Raw genomic sequence first — 26326 nt, forward strand, 5'->3', positions numbered from 1 at the left:
AATTTTAAGAATGTTTGCGTCCCTAAAACCCTAAATTTGATCACAATCTGTTTTTCTAAAAAAACACCAGCCAAAGATGTTAGGAACTTTCCTCAGCTTATAGATTTTGTCACAACCATTTATTAAAAATTAAAACACAAATAACTGCCTCAAATACAAATACTTAAAATTCAACAACTTGGAACCCCAAATGAAATTTACAACTTTCCACAACTGAGGCAACCACTTCAAGCTTTTGTCACTGAGAGGAAGACACAGCTTTGAAAATGTTTTAAGTTACCAAAACAAAAATAAAAGAGAAATATATATATATATATATATATATGAATTTTTAACAAAATGTGTGAATAAGACAACGATGACCATAAATGGTTTTGTTTACCTAAATGAGGGTGGGTTCTCCTCAGGTTTTGCCGGGATTGCGGGTATTTGGAGAGATATGGAGAGGTTTGTGTTGTTCCCCAACTTCTACCCAATTGACACAACAATAAAACCGCCTGTTACAAAACAAAACGGAAAAGCGCGCCAAAAAAAAAAAACCCCAACACAACAACAAAACAAAAAGGGGAAAATGAAACGGCGCTCGAGCGCCTCCGACCCCACCGCGCACGCGCGCCGGCTCCACCTCGCCGCCGCTGCCCGGCCCGCACGCGCTCGCCACCTCTAACCCCGCCCACCCGGCCCCGCCCCCGGCCCCGCCCCCACCGCGCGCCAGGCGAGGTAGTCCCGCCCCCCCCCCACCCACCACCAAACTGCGCAGGCGCAAAGCCACACCCAGACACCCTTCCACTGCACACAGTCACAGACAGACATCCCCCCCCCCCGACAGGGTATAGTCACAGACAGACATTCCCCACCCCCCCCCCCCACAGGGTATAGTCACAGACAGACATCCCCCCCCCCCGACAGGGTATAGTCACAGACAGACATTCCCCACCCCCCCCCCCCACAGGGTATAGTCACAGACAGACATTCCCCACCCCCCCCCCACAGGGTATAGTCACAGACAGACATTCCCCACCCCCCCACCCCACAGGGTATAGTCACAGACAGACATTCCCCACCCCCCCCCCACAGGGTATAGTCACAGACAGACATTCCCCACCCCACCCCCCCCCCACAGGGTATAGTCACAGACAGACATTCCCCACCCCCCCCCCCACAGGGTATAGTCACAGACAGACATTCCCCACCCCCCCCCCCACAGGGTATAGTCACAGACAGACATTCCTCACCCCCCCCCACAGGGTATAGTCACAGACAGACATTCCCCACCCCCCCCACAGGGTATAGTCACAGACAGACATTCCTCACCCCCCCCCACAGGGTATAGTCACAGACAGACATTCCTCACCCCCCCCCACAGGGTATAGTCACAGACAGACATTCCTCACCCCCCCCCACAGGGTATAGTCACAGACAGACATTCCTCACCCCCCCCCCCCACAGGGTATAGTCACAGACAGACATTCCCCACCCCCCCCCCACACAGGGTATAGTCACAGACAGACATTCCTCACCCCCCCCCCACAGGGTATAGTCACAGACAGACATTCCTCACCCCCCCCCACAGGTTATAGTCACAGACAGACATTCCTCACCCCCCCCCACAGGGTATAGTCACAGACAGACATTCCTCACCCCCCCCCCCCACAGGGTATAGTCACAGACAGACATTCCCCACCCCCCCCCCCACAGGGTATAGTCACAGACAGACATTCCCCACCCCCCCCCCACAGGGTATAGTCACAGACAGACATTCCCCACCCCCCCCCCACAGGGTATAGTCACAGACAGACATTCCCCACCCCCCCCCACAGGGTATAGTCACAGATAGACATTCCCCACCCCCCCCACAGGGTATAGTCACAGACAGACATTCCCCACCCCCCCCCACAGGGTATAGTCACAGACAGACATTCCCCACCCCCCCCCCCACAGGGTATAGTCACAGACAGACATTCCTCACCCCCCCCCACAGGGTATAGTCACAGACAGACATTCCTCACCCCCCCCCCCACAGGGTATAGTCACAGGCAGACATTCCTCACCCCCCCTCCCCACAGGGTATAGTCACAGACAGACATTCCTCACCCCCACAGGGTATAGTCACAGACAGACATTCCTCACCCCCCCCCACAAGGTATAGTCACAGACAGACATTCCTCACCCCCACAGGGTATAGTCACAGACAGACATTCCCCCCCCCCCACAGGGTATAGTCACAGACAGACATTCCCCCCCCCCACAGGGTATAGTCACAGACAGACATTCCCCCCCCCCCACAGGGTATAGTCACAGACAGACATTCCCCACCCCCCCCACTGGGTATAGTCACAGACAGACATTCCTCACCCCCCCCACTGGGTATAGTCACAGACAGACATTCCTCACCCCCCCCCCCACTGGGTATAGTCACAGACAGACATTCCCCCCCCCCCACAGGGTATAGTCACAGACAGACATTCCTCACCCCCCCCCCCACAGGGTATAGTCACAGACAGACATTCCTCACCCCCCCCCCCCACTGGGTATAGTCACAGACAGACATTCCCCCCCCCCACAGGGTATAGTCACAGACAGACATTCCCCCCCCCCCACAGGGTATAGTCACAGACAGACATTCCTCACCCCCCCCACTGGGTATAGTCACAGACAGACATTCCCCCCCCCCACAGGGTATAGTCGCAGACAGACACCCCCTCCCCACAGGGTATAGTCACACCCAGACACTCTCCACCGTGCAGAGTCACACCCAGACACCCTACACTGCACACAGTCACACCCAGACATTCTCCACCGTACACAGCACACCCTGAGACCCTCCACCACATGCTGTACCTGCTCTGGGAGTGTTTGATGGGACCGTGTAGAGGGAGCTTTACTCTGTATCTAACCCCCTGTACCTGCCCTGGGAGTGTTTGATGGGACAGTGTAGAGGGAGCTTTACTCTGTATCTAACCCCCTGTACCTGCCCTGGGAGTGTTTGACGGGACAGTGTAGAGGGAATGTGATTTTCCTTGATGCTGACACTGGGTGGGGGGGTGTAGTGTGATTTTGAAACGGATTCTGTGCCATCATACCGATATACCCAAACTTGATGAACACAAAATTCATAATCGCCAAAAAGCAATGGTGTGCAATGAGAGGTGAAATGAAACATGGGGGGGCCGGGGGGGCTCACTTTTATCGATCTCAGATGCACTTTACAAAGTCCACAGTGTGCTGCGGCCACTGCTTGCATTCTCTTAGCAACACCGTGCGCTCCCCTGAGTACCTGACGACAAGTAGCCCAGTGAGTTAATCCGCAGGAGTCAATGATTGTTTGCACCGAAGGTTACAAATGTTTGCTGTGAAGTGCAATGGCTTCTGATAAGAGCCGCTGAGTGTTTTTCTGATGCCCATGCATGACTGAGCCCGCGATTCCTTGCCAAACTACTGCCGCAGTTTGCATGAAATCTCCAATTTTAAATGTAAAATCTCGCACAGGGAGCAAAAGCAATGCTTTGCCAATGAGTTGCAAGAATGGCTGGCCTTATATATCCCTTGAATATCTGTCCACTGTAGAGCTAATAAGTGAGATGTTTTTCCCCATCTCCCCGGCCCACCAAACCCCCCATCTCCTTCCAGTGTACTTGTCAGCTCTTCAGGGTTACCAGGATGTAAATGCAGCTCATTTCTTACTGGTTTCCTCTGAACTTCCGTTTTAGGTTTAAGCCAGAATTAAAACCCCAGCAAGCTGAGAGCCTTTCTAACGGCGACTCGGGGCAGTAGTTCCTTTTTGAAAACGAAAACTGCGTCGAAAAGTGTCCGAGCGACCGAAGGTCAGTTATTGACTGAATCAATGGGATTGTGTAGTCTATTCATTGTTCTGGAGGCTGCCCTGGCCATTGGTGTGATTGGCATGAACCTGCTGGTGTGCGCGACTGTGTACTTGCACCGCGAGCTCAGGACGCTGACCAACTACCTGATCGTCTGCCTAGCCCTGGCGGACCTCAGCGTGGGGGCCCTGGCCGTTCCCTGCTCCATCTTGCTCAGCCTGGACCTCACCGTTTGCTTCTACGGCTGCCTCTTCATGGCCTGTTGCCCGCTGATCACAACGCAGTTCTCCGTCTTCGTGCTGCTGGCCATCGCCGTCAATACCCACCTCAAAATCCGACAGCCCAGCAGGTAAACTACCATTTTATCTCATCGCTGTTTGTGGGAGCTTGCTGTGCGCTAATTGGCTGCCGCCTTTCCTACATTACAACAGTGACTACACTTCAAAAAGTACTTCATTGGCTGTAAAGGGCTTTGAGACATCCTGAGGTCGTGAAAGGCGCTATATAAATGCAAGTTCGTTCTTTATTTCTTTCCATGCTATCTCATATTTCTCTGAAGAGTCTCGAAACATTTCAGTCACTGTGAGTTCCTGTGTTAAAACACTGCAGCAAAGTCCCATGAACAGCAGTGATCAGCACGACCGAGTAATTTGTTTTACCTTTGCGGTGTTGTGTTGAGGGAGGAATGGTGGTCCAAGGCATTGGGAGAACCCCCCAAATCTTCTTCCAATAGTGCTGTGGGAAGTTTAATATCCACCCTGAACAGGCAGACGGAGCCTCAGTTTAATCCAAAGACATCACCCCTTGCTTCCATCTTTTGCATAGAATTACATTGAATTTTACACACAGAAACAGGCCATTCGGCCCAACTGGTCTATCCCAGTGTTTATGCTCCACACGAGCCTCCTCCCTCCCTACTTCATCTCACCCTATCACCATATCCTTCTATTCCTTTCTCCCTCATGTGTTTATCCAGCTTCCCCCTAAATGCATCTGTGCTTTAATCCTACAAAAGCGTTCAAGTAACCCAGATTGTTGAATAGTGGAATTAAAAATAACAAATCTGTTTAGTTATATAACGTACGTCAAAAATCCAACAGTGTAGCAACATTTAATAGCAGGCAGGGGTTTATCGTGCTTCATTTTAAAGGTTTCTATTTAATTCACAAGAGTTTACATGTTTTCTTGAGTTATGCAATATCACATCCATTGAGTATTCCAGCAAATATACACAATGAGGATCCTTGCATAATTTTTAAAGAAATTAATTCTTGGGATAGGAACATAGGAACAGGAGTAGGCCATTCAGCCCCTCATGCCAGCTCCGCCATTTGATAAGATCATGGCTGATCTGTGATCTAACTCCACATACCCGCCTTTGGCCCATATCCCTTAATACCTTTTGTTGCCAAATATGCTGAGGTTGGGGCTAATCTACCTTGTTGAAGCAGAATAGGTGTCGGCCATGGGTCAGTGGGCAGCACTCTCACTTTTGGGTCAGAAGGTCGTGGGTTCGAACCCCCACTCCAGAGACCTGAGCACAAAATCCAGGCTGACACTCCCCAGTGCCAGTACTGAGGGCGTGCTGCACTGTCGGAGGCGCCGTCTTTCGGATGCGACCTTAAACCGAGGGCCCCATCTGCCCCCTCTCAGGTGGACGTAAAAGACCTAATGTCACTATATTGAAGAAGAGCAGGGGGGGGGAGATCTCCCTGGTGTCCTGGGCCAATATTTATTCCTCAAACAGCATCACTTAAAACAGATCATCCAGTCTTTTTCCCATTATTGTTTGTGGGATCTTGCTGTGCGAAAATTGGCTGCAGCATTTTCCTGCATTACAGCAGTGGCCACACACACCTCAGAAAGTATTTAATTGGCTGTAAAGCGCTTTGGGACGTCCTGAGGTTGTGAAAGGTGTGATGGAAATGCAAGTTTATCTTTCTTTTATAGAGGGAGCTTTAGTCTGTCAGTGCTACACCCGACCGGTACTGGATGTCCAATGGGAAGCCTTCCATTGCCCCAGCATCTAATAACTGGTATTGTTTAATTTTCTCTCCTTCCTCAGATACAGCCTGCTGGTGACAAAGAAGCGCATCACCATGGCGATCTCCCTGTGCTGGATCTCGGCGCTGATCATTGGGTTCGCCCCGGTGATGGGATGGAACGGCTTTCACTCTTTTCTCGACTCGACACCCAACATCACACTCCCCGTGGAAAGAGCCAGCCTGGGCCAAAGGATCTCTCTCGTCGGCTTCTTCCCCCAACCCTTCGACATCCCCCAACCGGCCAATCGCAGCTGGCGGGTGACTTGCTCATTCCGCGGCGTCATCTCCTTCAACTACATGGTGTACTTCATGTTTTTCTGCTGCACGCTGCTGCCCCTCGCGGCCATGTGCGGGATTTACACCGACTCGTTCAGGATCGTCCGAAGGTACTTCAACAATCAGCAGTTCAGGTCGGCCAAACGCAGCGAGATGCAGACCGCCAAGGCGCTCTTCTTGATGGTGGGCCTCTTCTTCTTTTGTTGGATGCCGCTCAACGTGGTCAACAGCCTGTCCTTCTTCTGCCCCAGTTGCAGCCTGCCCTCTTGGCTGGGAGACTTTGTCGTCATCCTCTCACACCTGAACTCACTCGCCAATCCCATGGTGTACGCCTTGAGGAAAAGGGATTTTGGGGCCGCTTTAAAAGCCGTCTTTGTCCGTTATGTCCTTTGTGCCTTAAAGTACCAGTCCTGTGTCTCCAGTTCCAAAGTCGCCCCTGTATCCCTTGTTACAAGGCCGTAGCCATTGAGACGTGTCGGAGGTCGTGGCTGATAAGGAGCCAGGGCTGAATATTGGACTGTTGGGGGCTGAGATGGTGCTCGTGCCTGTCTAGAACCTATTCTGGTCACACAAGGCATCAGAGGACATAAGAGTACAGTAGCCCTGATTTAGATGCTTACAATCCCATGCAAGATGTAGATGTACTAGCAATAACTTAGACCCCAAGTACCAAATGGTGGAGGTGAAATCGACAGCTCGTTCCACCCCGCGGTATAAAACGGGCAAGGACCAGTTGGGCCGAATGGCCTGTTTCTGTGCTGTAAATTCGCTATCGCCTGTTTAGCACTACTGCTGAAGACCAATTCCACCCCCTGATGTGTTTGCAACATCTGTCACCATGTGATCTGTGCAGGGATTGGACTGAGCATTTCACTGTTGGGAGGGAAGGAGAGAATATTAGAATTGCATCGAATTTACAGCACGGAAACAGGCCATTCGGCCCAACCGGTGTTTCTGTTCCACAACTTCATCTCACCCTATCAACATTTCCTTCTATTCCTTTCTCCCTTATATGCTTACCTGGCTTCGCCTTAAATGCATCTAGGCTATAGAGGGAACATCTCTGTCACTGAGATGAGTGCCTTTGACAGATGCATGGCAGAGACTGGCTCCCTGCCCATCCTCTTGGTTAGGGAATGATACCTCAGGTGGGAAAGGGAGAACCTAAAACATGTGACATAATCTCCATGGTTTTTTATTTTTTTTGACCAATTTCTTTCCGTTCCCTCCCCTCCCAAAGGCGTTGTTTTCTTGCTGGATCGTGAGGGTAAATACTCTGCTAGCATGCTCCTGGCGCACGTTCCCTCGCCTGCCAGGAGTGGATATCGGAAAATCCTGTGCGCACAACCCCCCAACTTTCCATCCGTTAAAAATAATGGGCATAAAATCACGGTCTGATTTCAGAAATCTGCTCCCGACAGGTGAGGCTCTTCATTGGGAGCACGCAGGTGGGGAACTTACCTTATGGATAACAGACACCCTCAGCATCTCGTTCAAATGGCTGTTCTTTGCCTGTTGTCCTTAACACCAGTAATTCAACCATGGGGTGAACCACAGCCCAATCTTTGTTCACAAAGGTGAAGCTTCCACCAATAACAACAATTTGCATTTATATAGCGCCTTTAAAGTAGTAAAAGGTCCCAAGGCGCTTCATAGGGGTGCAATCTGACAAAGTTGGATACCGAGCCACACAAGGAGATATTAGGACAGGTAACCAAAAGCTTGGTCAAAGAGGTAGGTTTTAAGGAGCGTCTTAAAGGAGGAGAGAGAGAGGCGGAGAGGTTTAGGGAGGGAATTCCAGAGCTTAGGGCCCAGGCAGCTGAAGGCACGGCCGCCAATGGTGGGGCGATGGAAATCGGGGGATGACCACGAGGCCAGATTTGGAGGAGCGCAGAGATCTTGGTGGGTTGTGGAGCTGGAGGAGGTTACAGAGATACGGAGGGTGGGCAAGGAGGCCATGGAGGGATTTGAAGAAGACAAGGATGAGAATTGTAAGAAAATGGAGGTTGGCGAGCACAGGGGTGATGGGTGAACGGGACTCGGTGCGAGTTAGGATACAGAAAGAAAGAACTTGCATTTATATAGGTGGGACATCAGGATGTCCCAAAGAGCTTTACAGACAATGAAACACTTGTACTTTTGAAGTGTAGTCACTGTTGTAATGTAGGAAACACTGCAGCCAATTTGCACACAGCAAGCTCCCACAAACAGCAATGTGATAGTGACCAGATAATTTGTTTTTTAGTGATGTTGGTTGAGGGACAAATATTGGCCCCAGGACGCCAGTAGTGGAGGGGGGGGAACTCCCATGCTCTTCTTTGAAATAGTGGCTATGGGAACTTTTATGTCCACCTGAGAAGGCAGATGGGGTCTTGGTTTAGCGTCTCATCCAAAAGACAGCACTTCCAACACTCCCTCAGCACTGCGCTGGAGCATCAGCCTAGATTTCTGTGCTCGAGTTTCTCCAGAAGGGGCTTGAGCCCATGTCCTCCCGACTCAGAAGGCAAGAGTGCTACGCGCAGAGCCACGGCTGACAACATGCAGGAAAGACAATCTAACAAGTGTCAACAGAAATCTCCCGGTGCCCTTGCCTGTACAATGAATGTGTTTGATGTTGTTAATCATTCCATGTAAACCATAATCAGCCATTATGAGAACTGTGATACACTTCATTGCTGTACCTGTGAAGATTAAATTGAGTAAACGTCACCACATCGTTTTTCCACTTGTTTTAAGCTAGAAAATGGAAGCCAAGCGTTGGCTATCCTACATCAGCAATGACTGCTGCGTTCCATTACTCCACGTGCAGTTGCTCGGTACCTGTCACAATTCGGGGATTTTTTGACCATTTTCTCACGGGAGAAACTTGAATGCAAACACATTCGAAATGCATTTTGAGGAGAAGGAGCAGAGAAAAGCCTTTCGGGACAGTCCCGTGCTGACTGGTGCACGCAGAGGCAGACAGGAGGGGATTTAAATGTGAGGTGGGAAGTTGTTTAGCACAGAAAGCAAGCGATGGCCAACTCATCCCTAACACCAAGACGACACATCTTACACCATCATCCCTTTTGTCATTGAGTCTCTTTCCCTCCACCCTATCACAGACCCTTCCCTTCTGTTCTTTCCTCTCCTCCCCCTTCCTCCCCCAGCTTTCCCTGGCTCTGTACTTGCTTAAAAACTCTTAACTATTTAACATCCAGTTCTGACGAAAGGTCTTCGACCTGAAACGTTAACTCTGTTTCTTTCTCCGCAGATGCTGCCTCACTTGCTGAGCTGCTCCAGCATTTTCTGTTTTTATTCTCAAGTTGACATCTGGCGCCCTGATGTTGACAAACCCTTTTAATCTTTACTCGTCTGTGAAGAAAGGTTTTTAAAGAAAGAAAGAACTTGCATTTATATAGCGCCTTTCACTACCTCAGGACATCCCAAAGTGCTTTACAGCCAATGAAGTACTTTTCGAAGTGTAGTCACTGTTGTAATGTAGGAAATGCAGCAGCCAATTTGTGCACAGCAAGATCCCACAAACAGCAACGACCAGACATAATTTGTTTTTAGTGCTGTTGGTTGAGGGATTAACATTGGCCCCAGGACACCGGGGAGAACTCCCTTGCTTTTCTTCAAATAGTGCCGTGGGATCTTTAACGCCCACCTGAGAGGGCAGGTTTAACATTTAATCCGAAAGACGGCACCTTCGCCAGTGCAGCACTCCCTCAGTACTGGCACCGGGAGTGTCATCCTGGATTATGTGGGTCAAGTCTCTGGAGTGGGCCCAATTTCTTAGTCAAAACTGCTCACTACTCCAGGATCACCTTACAGAGCAAAGGTAACCTGGGCTCCTTTTGTCCATGACCAACAGCCTCCTTAATCTCCCCTACCCTCAATTCGAACAACAGGCATGAGAAGCTCATGGACTCCTTTGTCGTTAAGATTGAGACTAACCATTCAGCTGCCTCTGCTGCTTTCCCCCCTTTCCTTTGCCTACCAAACCAAACCTCCCACCCAGGCTCCTCCCTGCCCTAGTGTTGAACCCCCATGTCTCTCTAGATTCTTTCCCTTTTCCCCTCTCCCCCATGGCCCCTCATTGCTCACCTTGTCCATGAGACCCACCTCCTGTTCCTTTGACTCCATTCCCACTAAACTGCTGCGATGTGGAGATGCCGGTGATGGACTGGGGTTGACAAATGTAAGGAGTCTTTCAACACCAGGTTATAGTCCAACAGTTTTATTTGAAAATCACAAGCTTTCGGAGGCTTTCTCCTTCGTCAGGTGAAGTGTGGGATTCCTTGAAGGTTACCGCATTTATAGTCAGAGAATAATACCTGGTGATTACAGATAATCTTTCCAACTGCCCGTTGTCAAGGCAATCAAAGTGTTCAGACAGAGAGATGTTACATACAGGACCACCGAATATACAAACGGCCAGAACATAAGACAGAGAGAGAGAGAGAGAGAGAAACATCCAAAAGGAAGAGAAAGAGAGAGAATGACCCGTTGTATTAAAAACAGATAACTTTTTTTCGCTGGTGGGGTTACGTGTAGCATGACCACTAAACTGCTGACCACCCAACCTCCCCTCCTGGCGCCCATGTGAGCTGACATTGTAAATGGTTCCCTTTCTCTCGGGTACTTTCCAAACCACCCTCCTCAAAAACACCACCCTCGACCCCTCTGTCCTTGCAAACTATCGGCCCATTTCCAATCTCCCTTTCTTCTCCAAAGGGCCTTGAACATGATGTTGCCTTCCCAATCCATAACTATCTCTCCCGCAGCTCCCTGTCTGAAACTTCCAGTCAAATTTCCACCAATGCCACAGCTCCGAAAGAACCCTAACCCAAAGTCGCTGTGACCGAGGCGTACTGTCCTTCCTCGTCCTCAATTTCTCTGCAGCCTCTGATAATGGTCAACCATCCTTTTCCAACATTTCTCCTCCTATGCTCCATGGGACTGCCTTTGCATGGTTCCATTCTTACCTATTTGATTGTAGCCAGACCATCTCCAGAAATGGCTTCTCCTCTCCCCTCCCCGCCCCCCACTGTAATTTCCGGAATTCCCCCAAGACCCCTGGTCCCCACCTCTTCCTCATCTACACACTGCCCCGTGGCAACATTATTCGAAGGCATGGGGTCAGCTCCCCCGTGCATGCTGATACACCCAGCTCTACCACTCCATCACCTATCTCGACCCCTTCATTGCCTCCATGTTGTATGACTGCTTGTCCGTCATCCAGTGTTGGATGAGCCGCAATTTCCTCACGGAAGACCGAAGCCATTGTTTTCAGCCCCCATCCATAATCTCAGTAGCCTTGCCAATGACTCCATCCCACTGCCCTCTCCACTGACTTAAGATGAACCAAACTCCCTCCTTCCACCTCTGTAACATCGTCCGCCTCTGCCACTTCCTCAGCCTATCTGCCACTGAGATCCTCACCTATGTTTTTGTCACCTCCAGACTCAACTATTCCAATGCTCTCCTGGCCGGCCTCCCATTCTCCACAAACTGCAAGTCATCCAAAATTCTATTGCCTATCTCCTATCAACAACAACGTGTATTTATCATAGTAGGTACAGCACAGGAGGCCATTTGGCCCATCATGCCTCTTTGAAAGAGCTATCCAATAGGTCCCATTCCCCTGTTCTTTCCCCATCGCCCTGTGCATTTTTTCCCTTCAAGTATTTATATTGCACTTTTAACATAGGGAACCATCCCAAGACAATTCACAGAGTTGTAACTGTAGATGATAAAGATCCTATAGCATAATTTAGAGAAGAGCAGGGGGAGTTCACCCTGATGTGCTGGGGCCAATATTTATCCCTCAACCAACATCACGCAAAGAGATTATCCCAAAGTGCTTTACAGCCAATGAAGCAGAGTCACTGTTGTGATAGAGGAAACGCAGCAGCCAATTTGCAAGCTCCCACAAACAGCAATTTGATAATGGACCAGATATTCGGTTCTTTTTAGTGATGTTGGACCCCAGGGAGGATTCCCCCCTTGCTCTTCTTCTATAGTGGCTGCGGGATCTTTAACATCCACCTAAGAGTGCGGACGGGGCCTCAGTTTGACACCTCGTCTGAAAGGCGGCACCTCTGACAGTGCAGCACTCCCTCAGTAGTGGGCACCGAGAAAGGGACTTGAACCCACGACCTTCTGCCTCAGAAAGGCCAGAGTGCTGCCAACTGAGCCACATCTGACACCAGTAGCTGTGTTTCCTGCATTACAACAGCCAGGACACTTCAAAAAAGCGCTTCATTGGCTGGAAAGCGCCCTGAAACGCCATATAAATGTCCTTTCCCCTATTGTGATCAATTCCTGTACCATGGAGACAGCGAGTGGCCTCCTTTCCTTTACGAAGATGGCTTCCCGCGTCTTCCCTCCCCACGCACACACCCCGGCTTCCCTTTACCAAGATGGCGGCGGTCAGGTGATGCCTGGGAGAGTGAGTTGGTTGGTTGAGCGGATCCCGCGAGATCAGGCGCCCCTGTGAAATGCGGCCGGGCGGCCCCGCGCCGGCCCTTTTCCACACGGACGCCGCCGAGGAGAGACGGTGAGGATCTGGCGGGCTGGGGGGGGAGCCCGAGACCGGGTCACGTACACCCAATACCCCCGGCTCTTTCAGGCCGAGAAAAGGGATTGAGAGCCCGCCTGGGAACGTGGTGCAGCCGGGCCGGGCCGGGGCCCCCGCCCGCCCCCGGGGAGGAATAGCTCGGCCTAGGGCGGCAGAGAAACGAGACGGCGGGGTGGGGAGGAGGGAGTTGGAATATCAAAGGGGGCAGGGGGTATAGAGTATTGGGGTGTAAAAGGGGGCAGGGGGTATAGAGTATTGGGGTGTAAAAGGGGGCATGGGGTATAGAGAGTATTGGGGTGTAAAAGGGGACAGGGGGTATAGAGTATTGGGGTGTAAAAGGGGGCCAGGGGGTATAGAGTATTGGGGTGTAAAAGGGGGCAGGGGGTATAGAGTATTGGGGTGTAAAAGGGGGCATGGGGTATAGAGTATTGGGGTGTAAAAGGGGGCATGGGGTATAGAGTATTGGGGTGTAAAAGGGGGCCAGGGGGTATAGAGTATTGGGGTGTAAAAGGGGGCAGGGGGTATAGAGTATTGGGGTGTAAAAGGGGGCCAGGGGGTATAGAGAGTATTGGGGTGTAAAAGGGGGCCAGGGGGTATAGAGAGTATTGGGGTGTAAAAGGGGGCCAGGGGGTATAGAGTATTGGGGTGTAAAAGGGGGCCAGGGGGTATAGAGTATTGGGGTGTAAAAGGGGGCCAGGGGGTATAGAGAGTATTGGGGTGTAAAAGGGGGCCAGGGGGTATAGAGTATTGGGGTGTAGAAGGGGACCAGGGGGTATAGAGTATTGGGGCGTAAAAGGGGGCCAGGGGGTATAGAGTATTGGGGTGTAAAAGGGGGCCAGGGGGTATAGAGAGTATTGGGGTGTAAAAGGGGGCCAGAGGGTATAGAGAGTATTGGGGTGTAAAAGGGGGCCAGGGGGTATAGAGAGTATTGGGGTGTAAAAGGGGGCCAGGGGGTATAGAGAGTATTGGGGTGTAAAAGGGGGCCAGGGGGTATAGAGTATTGGGGTGTAGAAGGGGACCAGGGGGTATAGAGAGTATTGGGGTGTAGAAGGGGACCAGGGGGTATAGAGAGTATTGGGGTGTAAAAGGGGGCAGGGGGTATAGAGAGTATTGGGGTGTAAAAGGGGGCAGGGGGTATAGAGAGTATTGGGGTGTAAAAGGGGGCAGGTGGTATAGAGTATTGGGGTGTAAAAGGGGGCATGGGGTATAGAGAGTATTGGGGTGTAAAAGGGGGCAGGGGGTATAGAGAGTATTGGGGTGTAAAAGGGGGCAGGGGGTATAGAGAGTATTGGGGTGTAAAAGGGGACCAGGGGGTATAGAGAGTATTGGGGTGTAGAAGGGGACCAGGGGGTATAGAGTATTGGGGTGTAAAAGGGGGCAGGGGGTATAGAGAGTATTGGGGTGTAAAAGGGGGCAGGGGGTATAGAGAGTATTGGGGTGTAAAAGGGGGCAGGGAGTATAGAGTATTGGGGTGTAAAAGGGGGCAGGGAGTATAGAGTATTGGGGTGTAAAAGGGGGCAGGGGGTATAGAGAGTATTGGGGTGTAAAATGGGGCAGGGGGTATAGAGAGTATTGGGGTGTAAAAGGGGACCAGGGGGTATAGAGAGTATTGGGGTGTAAAAGGGGACCAGTGGGTATAGAGAGTATTGGGGTGTAAAAGGGGGCAGTGGGTATTGAGAGTACGATTGTGTAAAAGGGACAGGGATATCTAAAGTACTGGGCTATAAAGGGGAAGGGATCCATAGATGTACGAGGGTGTGTTGAGTATGTAGGTGGACTGGGGTACATAAGGTGGCAGGGGCTTATGGACGACTGGGGCGCGGATGGTGTACTATAAATCAGACGGATATTTCATGGACACTCTTCACTTCGTAGTGTGATCACCCCAGGCTGTGGGAAAACGGCCTATGATTCTGTGAACATGGCATGTTCTGAGTCTGACGACGAGACGTGTGTGCCTACTTTTAAATGTGAGCGTGACGGTTGCACCCTGAAAAAGGATTCCAGAGCTTGATGTGTAGATGCAAGTGTAAATACCTCAAATGAAGCCCATGGAGATTCTAGTAGAAGGTCACGGGTGTCCATGGGTAGTTTCTGCTGCTGCGTTCTCTCTGGGACAAGTGCAAAATTGATGCAGGCGACAGTTTTACTGGCAAGTCACATGTAAGGAAGCCGAGAATCGGATCAGGCAATTCGGGATGGACTGACCTGGTATTTAGACCAGGTAGACAGGTCCTTCACCTGAATCACTCCTTGAGAACCATTAATGCATTAGCCACTCAAATCTATTCTAACAGACATCGGAATTGCTAGATGGAAAAATTGCAAGGTCCATCTAATTCGTCTTATAATATCCATGAGGTGAGCAAACCCCCAGTGGTGGAGAGCTTTGGGGTACCATACGTCCAAGGTCACCTGTTCCTCCTGAGTGTAATATGCTTACCACGTGTCATGTCTCAAATTACTCGTGTATGCCCAAATTACTGTGTGCCCAAAATATTATTTTCTTTTGAATGAATCGATGCTATACAGCACCTTTCAGGAGGTGCCAAAGTGCTTCTCAGCCAATGAAGTACCTTTTGATGTGCAGTCACTGTTGTAATGTGGGAAACGTAGCAGCCAATTTGCGCACAGCAAGATCCCACAAACAGCAATAAGATTAACGACCAGATAACCTGCTTTTAGTGATGTTGGTTGAGGGATAAATATTGAACGTCAGTGTACAGATCACAAGGAATTTGACTCTTAAGTCATTACAGTATGTTTGCAGTGAAATTTTTCCCGTTACCGTCCATGCTTATCACGGGCGGCTGCCTGTATCGGGCAAATGGTACTAACCATTTTCTGTTATAATTGAAGTTGATTACAATGGCACCACTTATAACACATTAAGCGCGCTGGCTATTTTGGGCAGTGGCAGATCTTGCGTGGTTATCACTGTTGTGATATTGGGAATACACGGCCAGAGATGGTAAGGGTATTAAGGGTTACAGCACCCTTAATAGATGGAGTTAAGGTACAGATCAGCCATGATGTAATTGAATGGCGGAACAGGTTCGAGGGACTGTGGCCTCCTGTTCCTATGAACGCTGCGCTGAGGGTAGTGATTAGTTTGCTGGGTATTTTTTTTGAGAGCAACCTTTAAAGCCATTTTAGTGACTGTTTTATTTTCCAAAGTGCTGAGTGAGTACTTTGCCCCAGTACATTTTCAGCGCTATGACATTACCCGTTGTAGCTGCAAATCGAGTCCACGAGGGGCTCCAGAGCACTAACGAGAATAGCAGTGAGACCCGGAGAATATCCCCGATTTTACACCGTGCATCAGTTTTACCATCCAGCAGGCGTAATGCGTTAACATGGGACGGTCCCGCTGTAAGAGGTATATGGTGCTTGTGTTTTTATACTGTTAAACTTCACCATCCTCTGGTATTACATGGTTGCTTCTGCTTCTGATTTTTCTGTTACATTGCATTTCACTCGTTTTTGTGCTTCATTTTCTCAGATGCCTGGTGTAACAGTTAAAGACGTGAACCAGCAGGAGTTCGTCAGAGCTCTGGGCGCCTTCCTCAAGAAGTACGTATTGAACGTTTCAAGTTGGGGGTTAAGGAATGCTTTCAGAATACCCTGTACAACACTTCAGTAGCCTGTGCGTTTACAGTAAGATGCAACCAATCTCTGAAATCCCTTGAGTCCTTGTAAATAACCTGTGTAAATCAGTCACCTGCACTGATGAGCTTTGGCTGTAAACTTCAGCTCATCCAAAACTCTGCTGCCCCATATCCTAACTCGCACCAAGTCCCGTTCACCCGTCACCCCCTGTGCTCGCTGACCTACATCGGCTCCCGGTCCGGCAGCGCCTCAAGTTTAAAATTCTCGTCCTTGTGTTCAAATCCCTCCATGGCCTCCTCACATCCTGACTGTTACCTCCTCCATCCCTACAACCCTTCGAGATCTCTGCTCTCCTATTCTGGCCTCTTGCGCATCCCCGATTTTATATCTCCCCACCATTGGCGGCCGTGCCTTCAGCCGCCTAGGCCCTAAGCTCTGGAATTCCCTCCCTAAACCCCTCTATATCTCTCTCCTTTAAGACGCTCCTTAAAACCTGCCTCTTTGACCAAGCTTTTGGTCACCTGTCCTAATATGTCTTTCTGTATCTTGGTGCTAAATTTTGTCTGATTATCGCCTCTGTGAAGCGCCTTGAGACGTTTTGCTATGTTACGGGCAATATATAAATGCAAGTGGCTGATTTAGCATCAGCTGTAAGAAAAGCAATCCAGATGTGATCTATCGTGCAGTGCTGCCGCTCTTGCTAGAGATGAACTGAAAGTGGGCAACGTCTGATACATTTGCATATTCACTGCTACTCTGTCTCTACGCGCAGCTTTTGTCTCAGTGGTGCTTTGTATTGCAGTAGCGGTAAAATGCCTAGACATTCCGACCGTCCAAACTTGGATGGCCCATTTTGAGGTGAAGAAATGCTGGTTACAGATTTGTCGCTAGTGGTGAAGGCAATTTGATGTTTTTAGTTAGAGTATCGCTTAGTGGGAATATTATCTAAGCAATGCTGGTGCCAGAATGCTAAGTGAGCCCAGTAACAAGGCTGTCCTAGACACAGAACTAACCAAAAAAAGAAACATTTAATCTTTTGCGTGCAGAGAAAGGTTTGTTTCAAGAAGGTGTAGTGCCACCTAAAGCATGCCAGAGTGTCGAGAGTTCTTACCGCAAGCTGGTAATATGTGGATGCACACCCTGTGATCATCTGCTGAGTTGCATCAGTGGAAAACAATTGAACAGAAAGTTGTTTTCACCAGGGAGGCGCACGTGACCTGATGCACCTGACAGCCACTATGAGCGTAGGAAGAATTCCCATTATTTGTGTGTGCTTTAAAAGTAAAGGTGAGGCACAACCCAAAAGAAATTGGCTGATTGAATAATTTTGCTCGTAACGCAGAAGGGGGTCCCGTGATGCAGTCCTTCAAGTTTCTACCGTTTTCTGTCCGTCTTGTTCCTCTTCCTACCTTCATAAACTAACCCCCTCCCTCTCCTCCAAAATAAAATCGCAATCAATTGGAGAGCTCCTGGCAGTGCTTGGTACTTGTTTGGTGTTTCCGTAACAGATTGGAGAGTCGCTGTATGTGTACATCTCGTGATTCTCATGCGCTATCTTCATGTTAGCTTGTGTTTAACACACAAATCAAAGCACAGTATCTTGTTCCAAGCATCGATTTACTCAGTTTAAAAAAAAATAAATCTTAGGTCTCCATTCTCCAAACAAGCGGGCGGGTGCTGATCTGCCCCACGACTCTGCTGGTTTGAAAGGGGTCTCTGGGTTTTGCATTCAAGGGGCACGCATGCTGCTGGTGTTTATATGCTGTGAGGAAGCAGAGCTTTGCGGGAATGCTCATGGCAGATTACTGTAGGGGATTTCTACAATAATTATAATGGGCCGGGTTTTGCTGTGAGCGCCTGCTCTTGCCCACTTTCTATGAATGAGCTTTTTGCATAGCAAGTTCCTGTAAATTAGAGAGCCTTTACCTGCGTGAACAGGGCAAGCATCTCCTTAACTGATCAAATTGAAGCATTGTTAATAACAGCGTAGTCTGAACCAGTGTGAATTAGAATAGTGAATTCACTGTCAAATCAGGTACAGAAAGTGAATTAGAGAGGGTGAGAAAGATTGAATTAAAGGACAGAGACAGATCAAAGTTTTTTAAAAGTGTATTTTACGTTTCTTTTTAAATGTCCAACAATTAAAATCTGAAGGAGTGAGACTGCACGCTTGTAACAGTTAATTTTCAGGGCCAGCGAGGTTGTGGGCAGTAATTAAGACTTAACACGCTGTCAAAAGGATACTTAGACTTGAAATGAATTGGTGCGATAAGTCTGTATCTATCAGGTTAAGTACAGAAACTTCACACTGTTCAATACAGCCAGCCGGCGAGGTGCTGCATTCGCGCAGCTTTTGGAGCAACTTCCGGATTTCCGCGTTTAACCAAGCGTACGCGCTCACTGGAAGTTGCTGCCTGATTTCCACGTGAATAACGGTAAGTGCTGTTGGCCTCACCGTTACTTTTACAGCAAAATCCAGCCCATGGTTTTTCTGCTTGTATAGATTCCAGGGAGATTTTCATGCTCAGGTGTTTTACAGGTCTGGCAAACTAAAGGTGCCCGATTGGGTTGACACAGTGAAGCTGGGCAAACACAAAGAACTCGCTCCTTACGATGAGAACTGGTTCTACACCCGAGCTGGTGAGTGTAATTAACACATCTTTCCTTCCACTATTGTTTCAGAACCATTTCTAAGGTCATATCTCCAGGCTGAAAAGCTCAAATCTCTGCACCTGTGTTCACATGCAACTTGGTCTTTGGGCCTAAGGGTCAGCCTTATGGTTGCTCTTTGCACCTTTTCAACCGATTGTCTCCCATGTGGCCAGAACTGCAGGCAGCACTTGAATTGTCTGACCAGAGCGCAACTTGTGATCTACTTTAGGAGTCAAAACAATGTTCCCTGGGTGACTCCATTCAGCAAAATTCTGATTAATTTCAAGATGCAGACGAGAAGTCCTGCCCACCCCCCCACCCATTGGTTTCAACTTAATTGTCAGCTTGGCTCAGTTGGCAGCACTCTCCTGAGTCCGAATGTTCTGGGCTCGCGCCCCACTCCAGGGCTTAAGCTCATGATTCTGACTGGTACTCCAGTGCAGGGTGCTGTCTTTCAGATGAGACATTAAACCATTTTCCTGTTTGGGTGGACGTAAAAGATCCCATGGCACTTTTTGTAGAAAAGCAAGGAGTTCCACTGGTGTACTGGCCAGCATTCCTCCCTCAACCAGCACCATTAAAGATTAACTAATCACTCGTATTATTGCTGTTTGTGGGATCTTGCTGTGTGTACTAGCTGCTGCATTTGAGTTGTTTGTGAGGCATTTCAGGACATCCTGAGAATGTGAAATGCAACATCTTCCTAAATAGTATTACACAAAATTTACAGCATGGAAACAGGCCATTTGACCGGACTGGCCTGTTGATTTTTTTAAATGTTTGGCTTTGAAGGGACTGGTGAATGCCCAGCCCCTAAATGTTGGTCATCGGTTCTCGCCCACTGTTGCCATCCAGTGCTCATTCCCTTCAAGTGGTTTCAAAACGTTGGCTGTCCTACTTTAGCAGCCTGGCATATTGGTTTCTACAAACCACTGAGAATTTACCTGCCAAGTTCCATATTGAGGGAAGAGAGGGAGTCAGTCCCTAACGTTGAAGTTTGTGTTAGCTATTTCTTCTGGGTTTTGCGAATGGTCCTGTCCTTTCCAGTCTCAAGGATGCTCGCTGCCCTCCCGCACCTCACACAAGTAGCTATCGATGGTGAGTGCGTGCAGGCTGTTTTGCTTGGGAGATGTTACGGCTGATTCCCATTGCGTCCTCTTTTTAAAAAATAATCACGTGCACACAGTGGGGATCTCAGTGATCCGGAGTGGGAGTCACTCACTGTGAAGACATCACTTAAAATGGAACGGCAGCCTTAGCTATTATGTTTTGGGTGAAGTTTATTTATGCTTGCTAGGTCAACTTCAGTTGTCTACAAAGAAAGACCTCGGAATCATGCAGCACAGAAGGAGGCCATTCAGCCTTTCGTGCCTGTGCCAGCTCTTTAAAAGAACTATCCGATTAGTCCCATAGCCATGCAAATTTTTCCTTTTCAAGTATATATCCATTTCCCTTTTGAAAGTTATTACTGAGTCTGCTTCCACCGCCCATTCAGGCAGCGCATTCCAGATCATAACTATATATAAAAAAAATTCTCCTCATCTCCCCCTCTGGTTCTTCTGTCAATTATCTTAAATCTGTGTCCTCTGGTTACCGACCCTCCTGCCAGTGGAAGCAGTTTCTCCTTATTTACTCCTATCAAAATGTTGACCATCTCTATTAAATCTCCCCTTAACCGTCCCTGCTCTAAGGAGAACAATCCCAGCAAAAAAAAATCTTGTATTTATATAGCAAGTGTCGCCACCTCAAGGCGTCACAGAGCACTTTCCAGCCAATGGATTACTTTGAGTGCTGTCACAGTTATGCAGTCGAATGTGGCAACCAAATTGCTACTAACAAGACCCCAGAAGCAGCAATGAGATGTAAGTGCAGTTAATCTGTTTTGGTACTTGGACAGGACATGGGGAGAGCTTCCTGTTGTTCAAGTAGTGCCATGTGGCTTTTAATGTACATGTAAACAGACAGCTGGGGTCTCAACAACACCACGGTCAACACAGCACTCCCACAGCTGGAGTGTCACCGACATTCTGTGCTCATGCTCAGAACTTTAACCCTCTGCCTCCTGACTGCATGTGCTGTCAACTGAGCCAAGTTGGCAAAGAGGAGGTTACAGTAAGAGCCCATCCTAATGATTCCCTCCCCTTGCTTGCTTCAGCCTCCACAGTCCGTCACTTATACCTGAGGGGTGGCGTTGGAGTCGGAGCCATGACCAAGATCTACGGGGGCCGCCAGCGGAACGGAGTTAAGCCCAGCCATTTCAGCCGTGGCTCCAAGTCAGTCGCCAGGAGGGTGCTGCAGTCCCTCGAAGGGCTAAAGATGGTCGAGAAGGATCCCAACGGGTAAGGGGATAATGTTGACGTGTGTGCACCTTGCTCATTACTTGTTGTAAATGTTTGTGGAGCTGGAAGGGCAGGAACCCACTGCTCATCCTTTCCTGAGCTGCTGCTAGAGTAGGTATCATAGAATGCACAGCACAGAAACAGGCCATTCAGCCCAACTGCTCCATGCTGGTGTTTATGCTGCCCACGAGCCTCCTCCCTCCCTGCTTCATCTCACCCTATCAGCATATTCTGCTATTCCTTTCTCCCTCATGTTTATCTAGCTTCCCTTTAACTGCATCTGCTATTTGCCTCAACTACTCCTTGTGGTAGTGAGTTCCACATTCTCACCACTCTCTGGGTAAAGAAGTTTCTCCTGAATTCCCTATTGGATTTATTAGTGACTATCTTATATTTATGGCCCCTAGTTCTGGTCTCCCCCACAAGTGAAAACGTCTTCTCTCCGTCTACCCTATTGAACCCTGTCATAATATTGAAGACCTTTATCAGGTCACCCCTCAGCCTTCTCTTTTCCAGAAGGAAAAAAAAGGCCCCAGCCAGTCGAGTCTTTCCTGATGGGTATAACCCCTCAGTTCTGGTATCATCCTTGAAAATCTTTTTTGTACCATCCCCTGCGCCTCTATATCCTTTTAATAGTATGGAGACCGGAACTCTGCACAGTACTCCCAAGTGTGGTCTAATCAAAGTTCTATACAAGTTGTAACATAACTTTTGCTTTTCAATTTCTACCCCTCTAGAAATGAAGCACAATGCTTTGTTTGACTTTTTTAATGGCCTTATTAACCTGTGTAGCTACTTTGTGATTTGTGTGTCTGTACCACTGGCTCCCTTTGCTCGTTTACCCCAATATAGCAGCTATACGGATGGCCGCTACTGAAATTTCTCCTCCCTGTGGGGTAGTGCCTCCCCAGTTGGATTGGATTGTTTCATGTGGGACATTAGGGGCAGGGCTGAACCTCCACCCCAGGCCTAGAGCGTGTCAGTGCAGAGCGCAGAGGGTTGTAGGACATGGAGGGATTTGAAAACAAAGATGAGTATATTAAAACCGAGGCATGGTCAGCCTGGGAGCCAATGTAGGTCAGTGAGCACAGGGGTGATGGGAGAATGGGACTTGGTGCGCGTTAGGATATGAGCAGTTGGGGTTTGGATGAGCTCAAGTTGAGAGGGTGTAAGATGGGAGGCCGGCCAGGGCAGCATTGGAATAGTCGAGTCCAGAGTAACAAACTGTGGGCCCATTATTTGGGAGTCAAAGCTGGATTGTTCGTGTTGGGAAGAATTGGTAATCAATTAAGAGGTGGATAGAGAAGGGCTTGGCTGGTTGCAGATATAACGACAGGCTCGGACCATCTGGTTGTGCTGAGATCAGAAACTGGCATGCGCTGGTCAAAACGGGGAGGACGCGCAGAGAGAGTTGGAAAGTGCACAGATTGGGCCACGGTTACTAGTGAGATGGAAAACTCCTGGCGCATACAGAAATCTAATGCTTGACCTTGGCTTATAACCAGCATCATTCCTACATCCAAGGCCCACATCCCGTGTCGCTTCTGTTTATCTTTTTTTAAAAAAAATGCTCTCAGAAAACTCCCCAGATTTCTCAGCCAAAAACCACGTTCCTCATTTGTTCAACCCCAGTGTAAAAATCGATAGGTTGTCACTCGGGTGGGGAAAGCCCCCTGGAGCTTATGGGCATTCCACATATCTGTGTCTCGGTTTTGTTTGATTTTAGTGAGCTCGACAGCTTTGTAAACTCAACGATTCAGCTACATATTTTTTGTGTTGCTGCCAGTGTCCAGCTTGAGAATCTGCCCGATTTCTCATGGATTCTTCCTCGTGACCATTGCCAAAACTAGCCTTTGCCTTGTTTGTAGGGGTGTAGAATTCCTCAGCGCTTCTGTTGTGATTAGCTTTGGGATTGATTTCTTGGAATTTTCTATAGCTTCCCTTGGTGACTGTTTGTGCAGTTTGGTTGCAAAATGCTTTGTTGCTTTCGGCATGGCTGCCTGCATCTGTTAATTCATTTCTGAAAAACGGTATTTCTGGAAATCTTCCTTTTACTACCTATAGTTACGTTACAGTTGTGCAGGACCACAGAATTATGGCTGTAGAAATTATAAATGCTTGTGCCCCGTGTGGATTAAACTCTCATAGCAATGAATAAGTAAATGCTGGTGTTTTAATGTATTTATATTGTCTTGCTACAGTGGCCGCAGGCTGACTCCACAGGGACAGAGAGACTTGGACCGAATTGCTGGCCAGGTGAGCACATCATTGATGATTTAAGTTATTGTGAACAGTTCTGAAATTTGGGCCATGTGAAGACCTAATTGAAGTTCATTTTTAAAAATGTGGTACTTATTGAGCAGGTGCAAGTTAAGCATCGGGAAAATGCACTGACAGACTTTTGCCTGTGCTAAAAGTATTTTGTTACAAGGCCATTAAGAACCCAAACTGTACCTCAACTTAAAACTCAGAATATATATTGTGAAGGATTGCATACACCGGAGGAGGGCAGAGAGAGGATGCGAGCAGTAGTTGATAGAAAATAAAGTACCAAATTGTACCAGCCGCATTATTCATAAACAGTACGAGTGGTTTACTCTTAAACCCCGAACCTCCGCTTTGTTCTTGTACATACCTCACCATTTTGGGGCAGCACTGTGTTTCCATGTAAAAGATTTCAGAAAAGCAATGGGAAAACATTAAAGGAACCTGCAAATAAATATAATGACGAAACGGCATGAAAATGGAGGAACTGCAGACGAGGGAGTTTTGAAATGAAAACAGATAATGCTGGAAAATTCATCGGGTCCTCCTGGCCGTCCAAAGCGACACAAAACAGGTCAAGCCCCTAGATGCCCGACCCCCCAACGCTCTGCCAGAATGGTGTTTTGACAAAGGGTCTGCACTCAACCCCAAAAGCTGAGCCCCCACCCTGTGGGTGCTGACAGATCAGCCCCACACAACCAATGCCCCTGGTGTGAATGGTGGGATATAGCCATGTATAAAGTTATTGATGTCATTGTTCAGACCTTATACGGTGCCCAGGACAGCAATGAGATGTTCCTAAAGCTTGCATTGAGCTTGGCTGGAAAAGTGGACGAGGTCAAAGCCTGCGAGGTCGCAGTGGGAATGGGTGGGGAAATTGAAGTGGAGAGCAATGGGGAGGTGAGGGTCACTTTGCTATTGGGCAGTTTTGCAGATCATTTGGTCCATTAATGTCCTCCCAAAGAAATAACTTACATTTATATATATCTTTCACAACCTCAGGATGCCCCAAAGAGCTTCACAGCCAATGAAGTATTTTTGAAGTGTCACTGTTGTAATGTCAGGAAACATGGCTGCCAATCTGCACGCAGCTAGGTTCCACAAACAGCAATGAAATAAATGACCGATTTAAACAATTAGTGACGTTTGTTGAGGGATAAATGTTGGCCAGGACACATGGAGAACGTCCCTGCTCTTCGAATAGTGCCATGGGATCTTTTGCATCCACTGAGCAGGCAGCTTGGGATCATGGTTTAATGTCTCATCCAAAAGACAGTATCTCCGATAGTGCAGGGGTGTCAATGAAGATTATGCAGTCGTGTCCTGGAGAGCTGGGCTTGAACACGCAACCTTCTGACTCGGGTGAGATTGCTATCACTGAGCCAAGGCTGTTGAAGCTCCCTCTTACCCTTCAATTTTATTGAATTACTTTGCTTATTTTTCTGTGCTAGCGAATGGTGTTATACCTGAAACTTTATAGTAGTAGGTACAGCGCAGGAGGAGGCCATTCACCCTGACGTGCCTGTGCCGGCTCTTTAAAAGAGCTATCCAATTAGTCTCACTCTTCTCTTTTCCCGTAGCCCTGTAGATGTTTTCCCTTTAAGTATTTATCCAATTCCCTTTTGAAAGTTACTATTGAATGTGTGACCAATTTGCTGTGGCAGACTGGCAAACCCTTGTCCTTTTTCTTTTTGCAGGTTGCAGCTGCAAGCAAGAAACATTGAATGTGTGTGTAATATTTTGGAGATAAATAAAGCCTTCAGTTCTAACTGCTGCTTTTGGTGTGTTTATTCCAATCTTCAGCCAGCTGTTCGGGTAGATAGGTACTTATACCATGTCTTTGTAGATCATTGTTCAGTCGCTCATTTGTAAAATGAAGCTGAGAGTACATGTTTCCAGGTAAATTATGACATTCAGAAGTATTGCGCAAACATTGCAGTTGGGGATGAGTTGGTTTTGATCTTCCAGAATTCCCTTGATTTAAGAACGGTCCCCGTGGATTGGAAGGTATCAAATGTAACCCCGCTGTTCGAGAAAGGAGGGAGAGAAAACGGGAACTATTGGCCAGTTAGCCTGCCATCAGTAGTAGGGAAAATGCTAGAATCTGTTATTAAGGATGCAATAACAGGGTACTTAAATCATTTAAATGGCAGAGTCAACACAGTTTTATGTTAGGGAAATCATGTTTGACGCCTTTTTTTGAGGGTGTAATTAGCAGGGTAGATTAGGGGGGAACCAGTGGATGTAGTATATTTGGATTTTCAAAAGGCATTAAATAAGATGCCACGTGAGATTACTAGACAAGATTAAGGCTTATGGGATTGGGGGTAATATATTAGCGTGGATTGAGGATTGCGGACAGGAATAAATGGGTCATTTTTGGGTTGGCAGGTTGTAACTAGTGGGGTGCTGCAGGGATCGATGCTCAGGCCTCAGCTATTTACAATCTACATTAATGACTTGGATGAAGAGACTGAGTGTAATGTATCCAAGTTTGCTGACGATACAAAGCTGGAACATAAGAACGCAAAATTGGAGCAGGAGTAGGCCATATGGCCCCTTGAGACTGCTCCACCATTCAATCAGATTATGGCTGAGCTTCAACCTCAACTCCACTTTCCTGCCCAATCCCCATATCCCTTGATTTCCCCTAAAGTCCAAAAATCTATATCTTAGCCTTGAATATACTCAGACTCAGCATCCAGAGCCCTCCAGGATGGAGAATTCCAAAGATTCACAACCCTCTGAGTGAAG

The 26326-nt window shown here is 48.3% G+C and overlaps 2 protein-coding genes across 2 annotated transcripts; both read left to right on the forward strand.

The window, feature by feature from the left end:
- The first annotated feature begins 358 nt into the window (after nucleotides 1-358).
- Nucleotides 359-9485, forward strand: LOC137306146 (adenosine receptor A2b-like). Its single transcript, XM_067975204.1, has 4 exons — nucleotides 359-447; nucleotides 3736-4170; nucleotides 5887-6580; nucleotides 9396-9485. The coding sequence occupies exons 1-4, from the start codon at nucleotides 359-361 to the stop codon at nucleotides 9483-9485; spliced, it is 1308 nt and encodes a 435-aa protein (XP_067831305.1).
- A 3155-nt stretch (nucleotides 9486-12640) lies between these two features.
- Nucleotides 12641-25341, forward strand: rps19 (ribosomal protein S19). The gene is made up of 6 exons (XM_067975304.1): nucleotides 12641-12686; nucleotides 16210-16280; nucleotides 18856-18956; nucleotides 21124-21307; nucleotides 23509-23563; nucleotides 25270-25341. Exons 2-6 carry the CDS (start codon nucleotides 16210-16212, stop codon nucleotides 25294-25296), a joined length of 438 nt encoding a protein of 145 aa, XP_067831405.1. The 5' UTR covers nucleotides 12641-12686; the 3' UTR covers nucleotides 25297-25341.
- The last annotated feature ends 985 nt before the right edge of the window (nucleotides 25342-26326 follow it).

Source organism: Heptranchias perlo, chromosome 42 (genome assembly GCF_035084215.1).
Source record: "Heptranchias perlo isolate sHepPer1 chromosome 42, sHepPer1.hap1, whole genome shotgun sequence".
NCBI classification, from domain to species: domain Eukaryota; kingdom Metazoa; phylum Chordata; class Chondrichthyes; order Hexanchiformes; family Hexanchidae; genus Heptranchias; species Heptranchias perlo.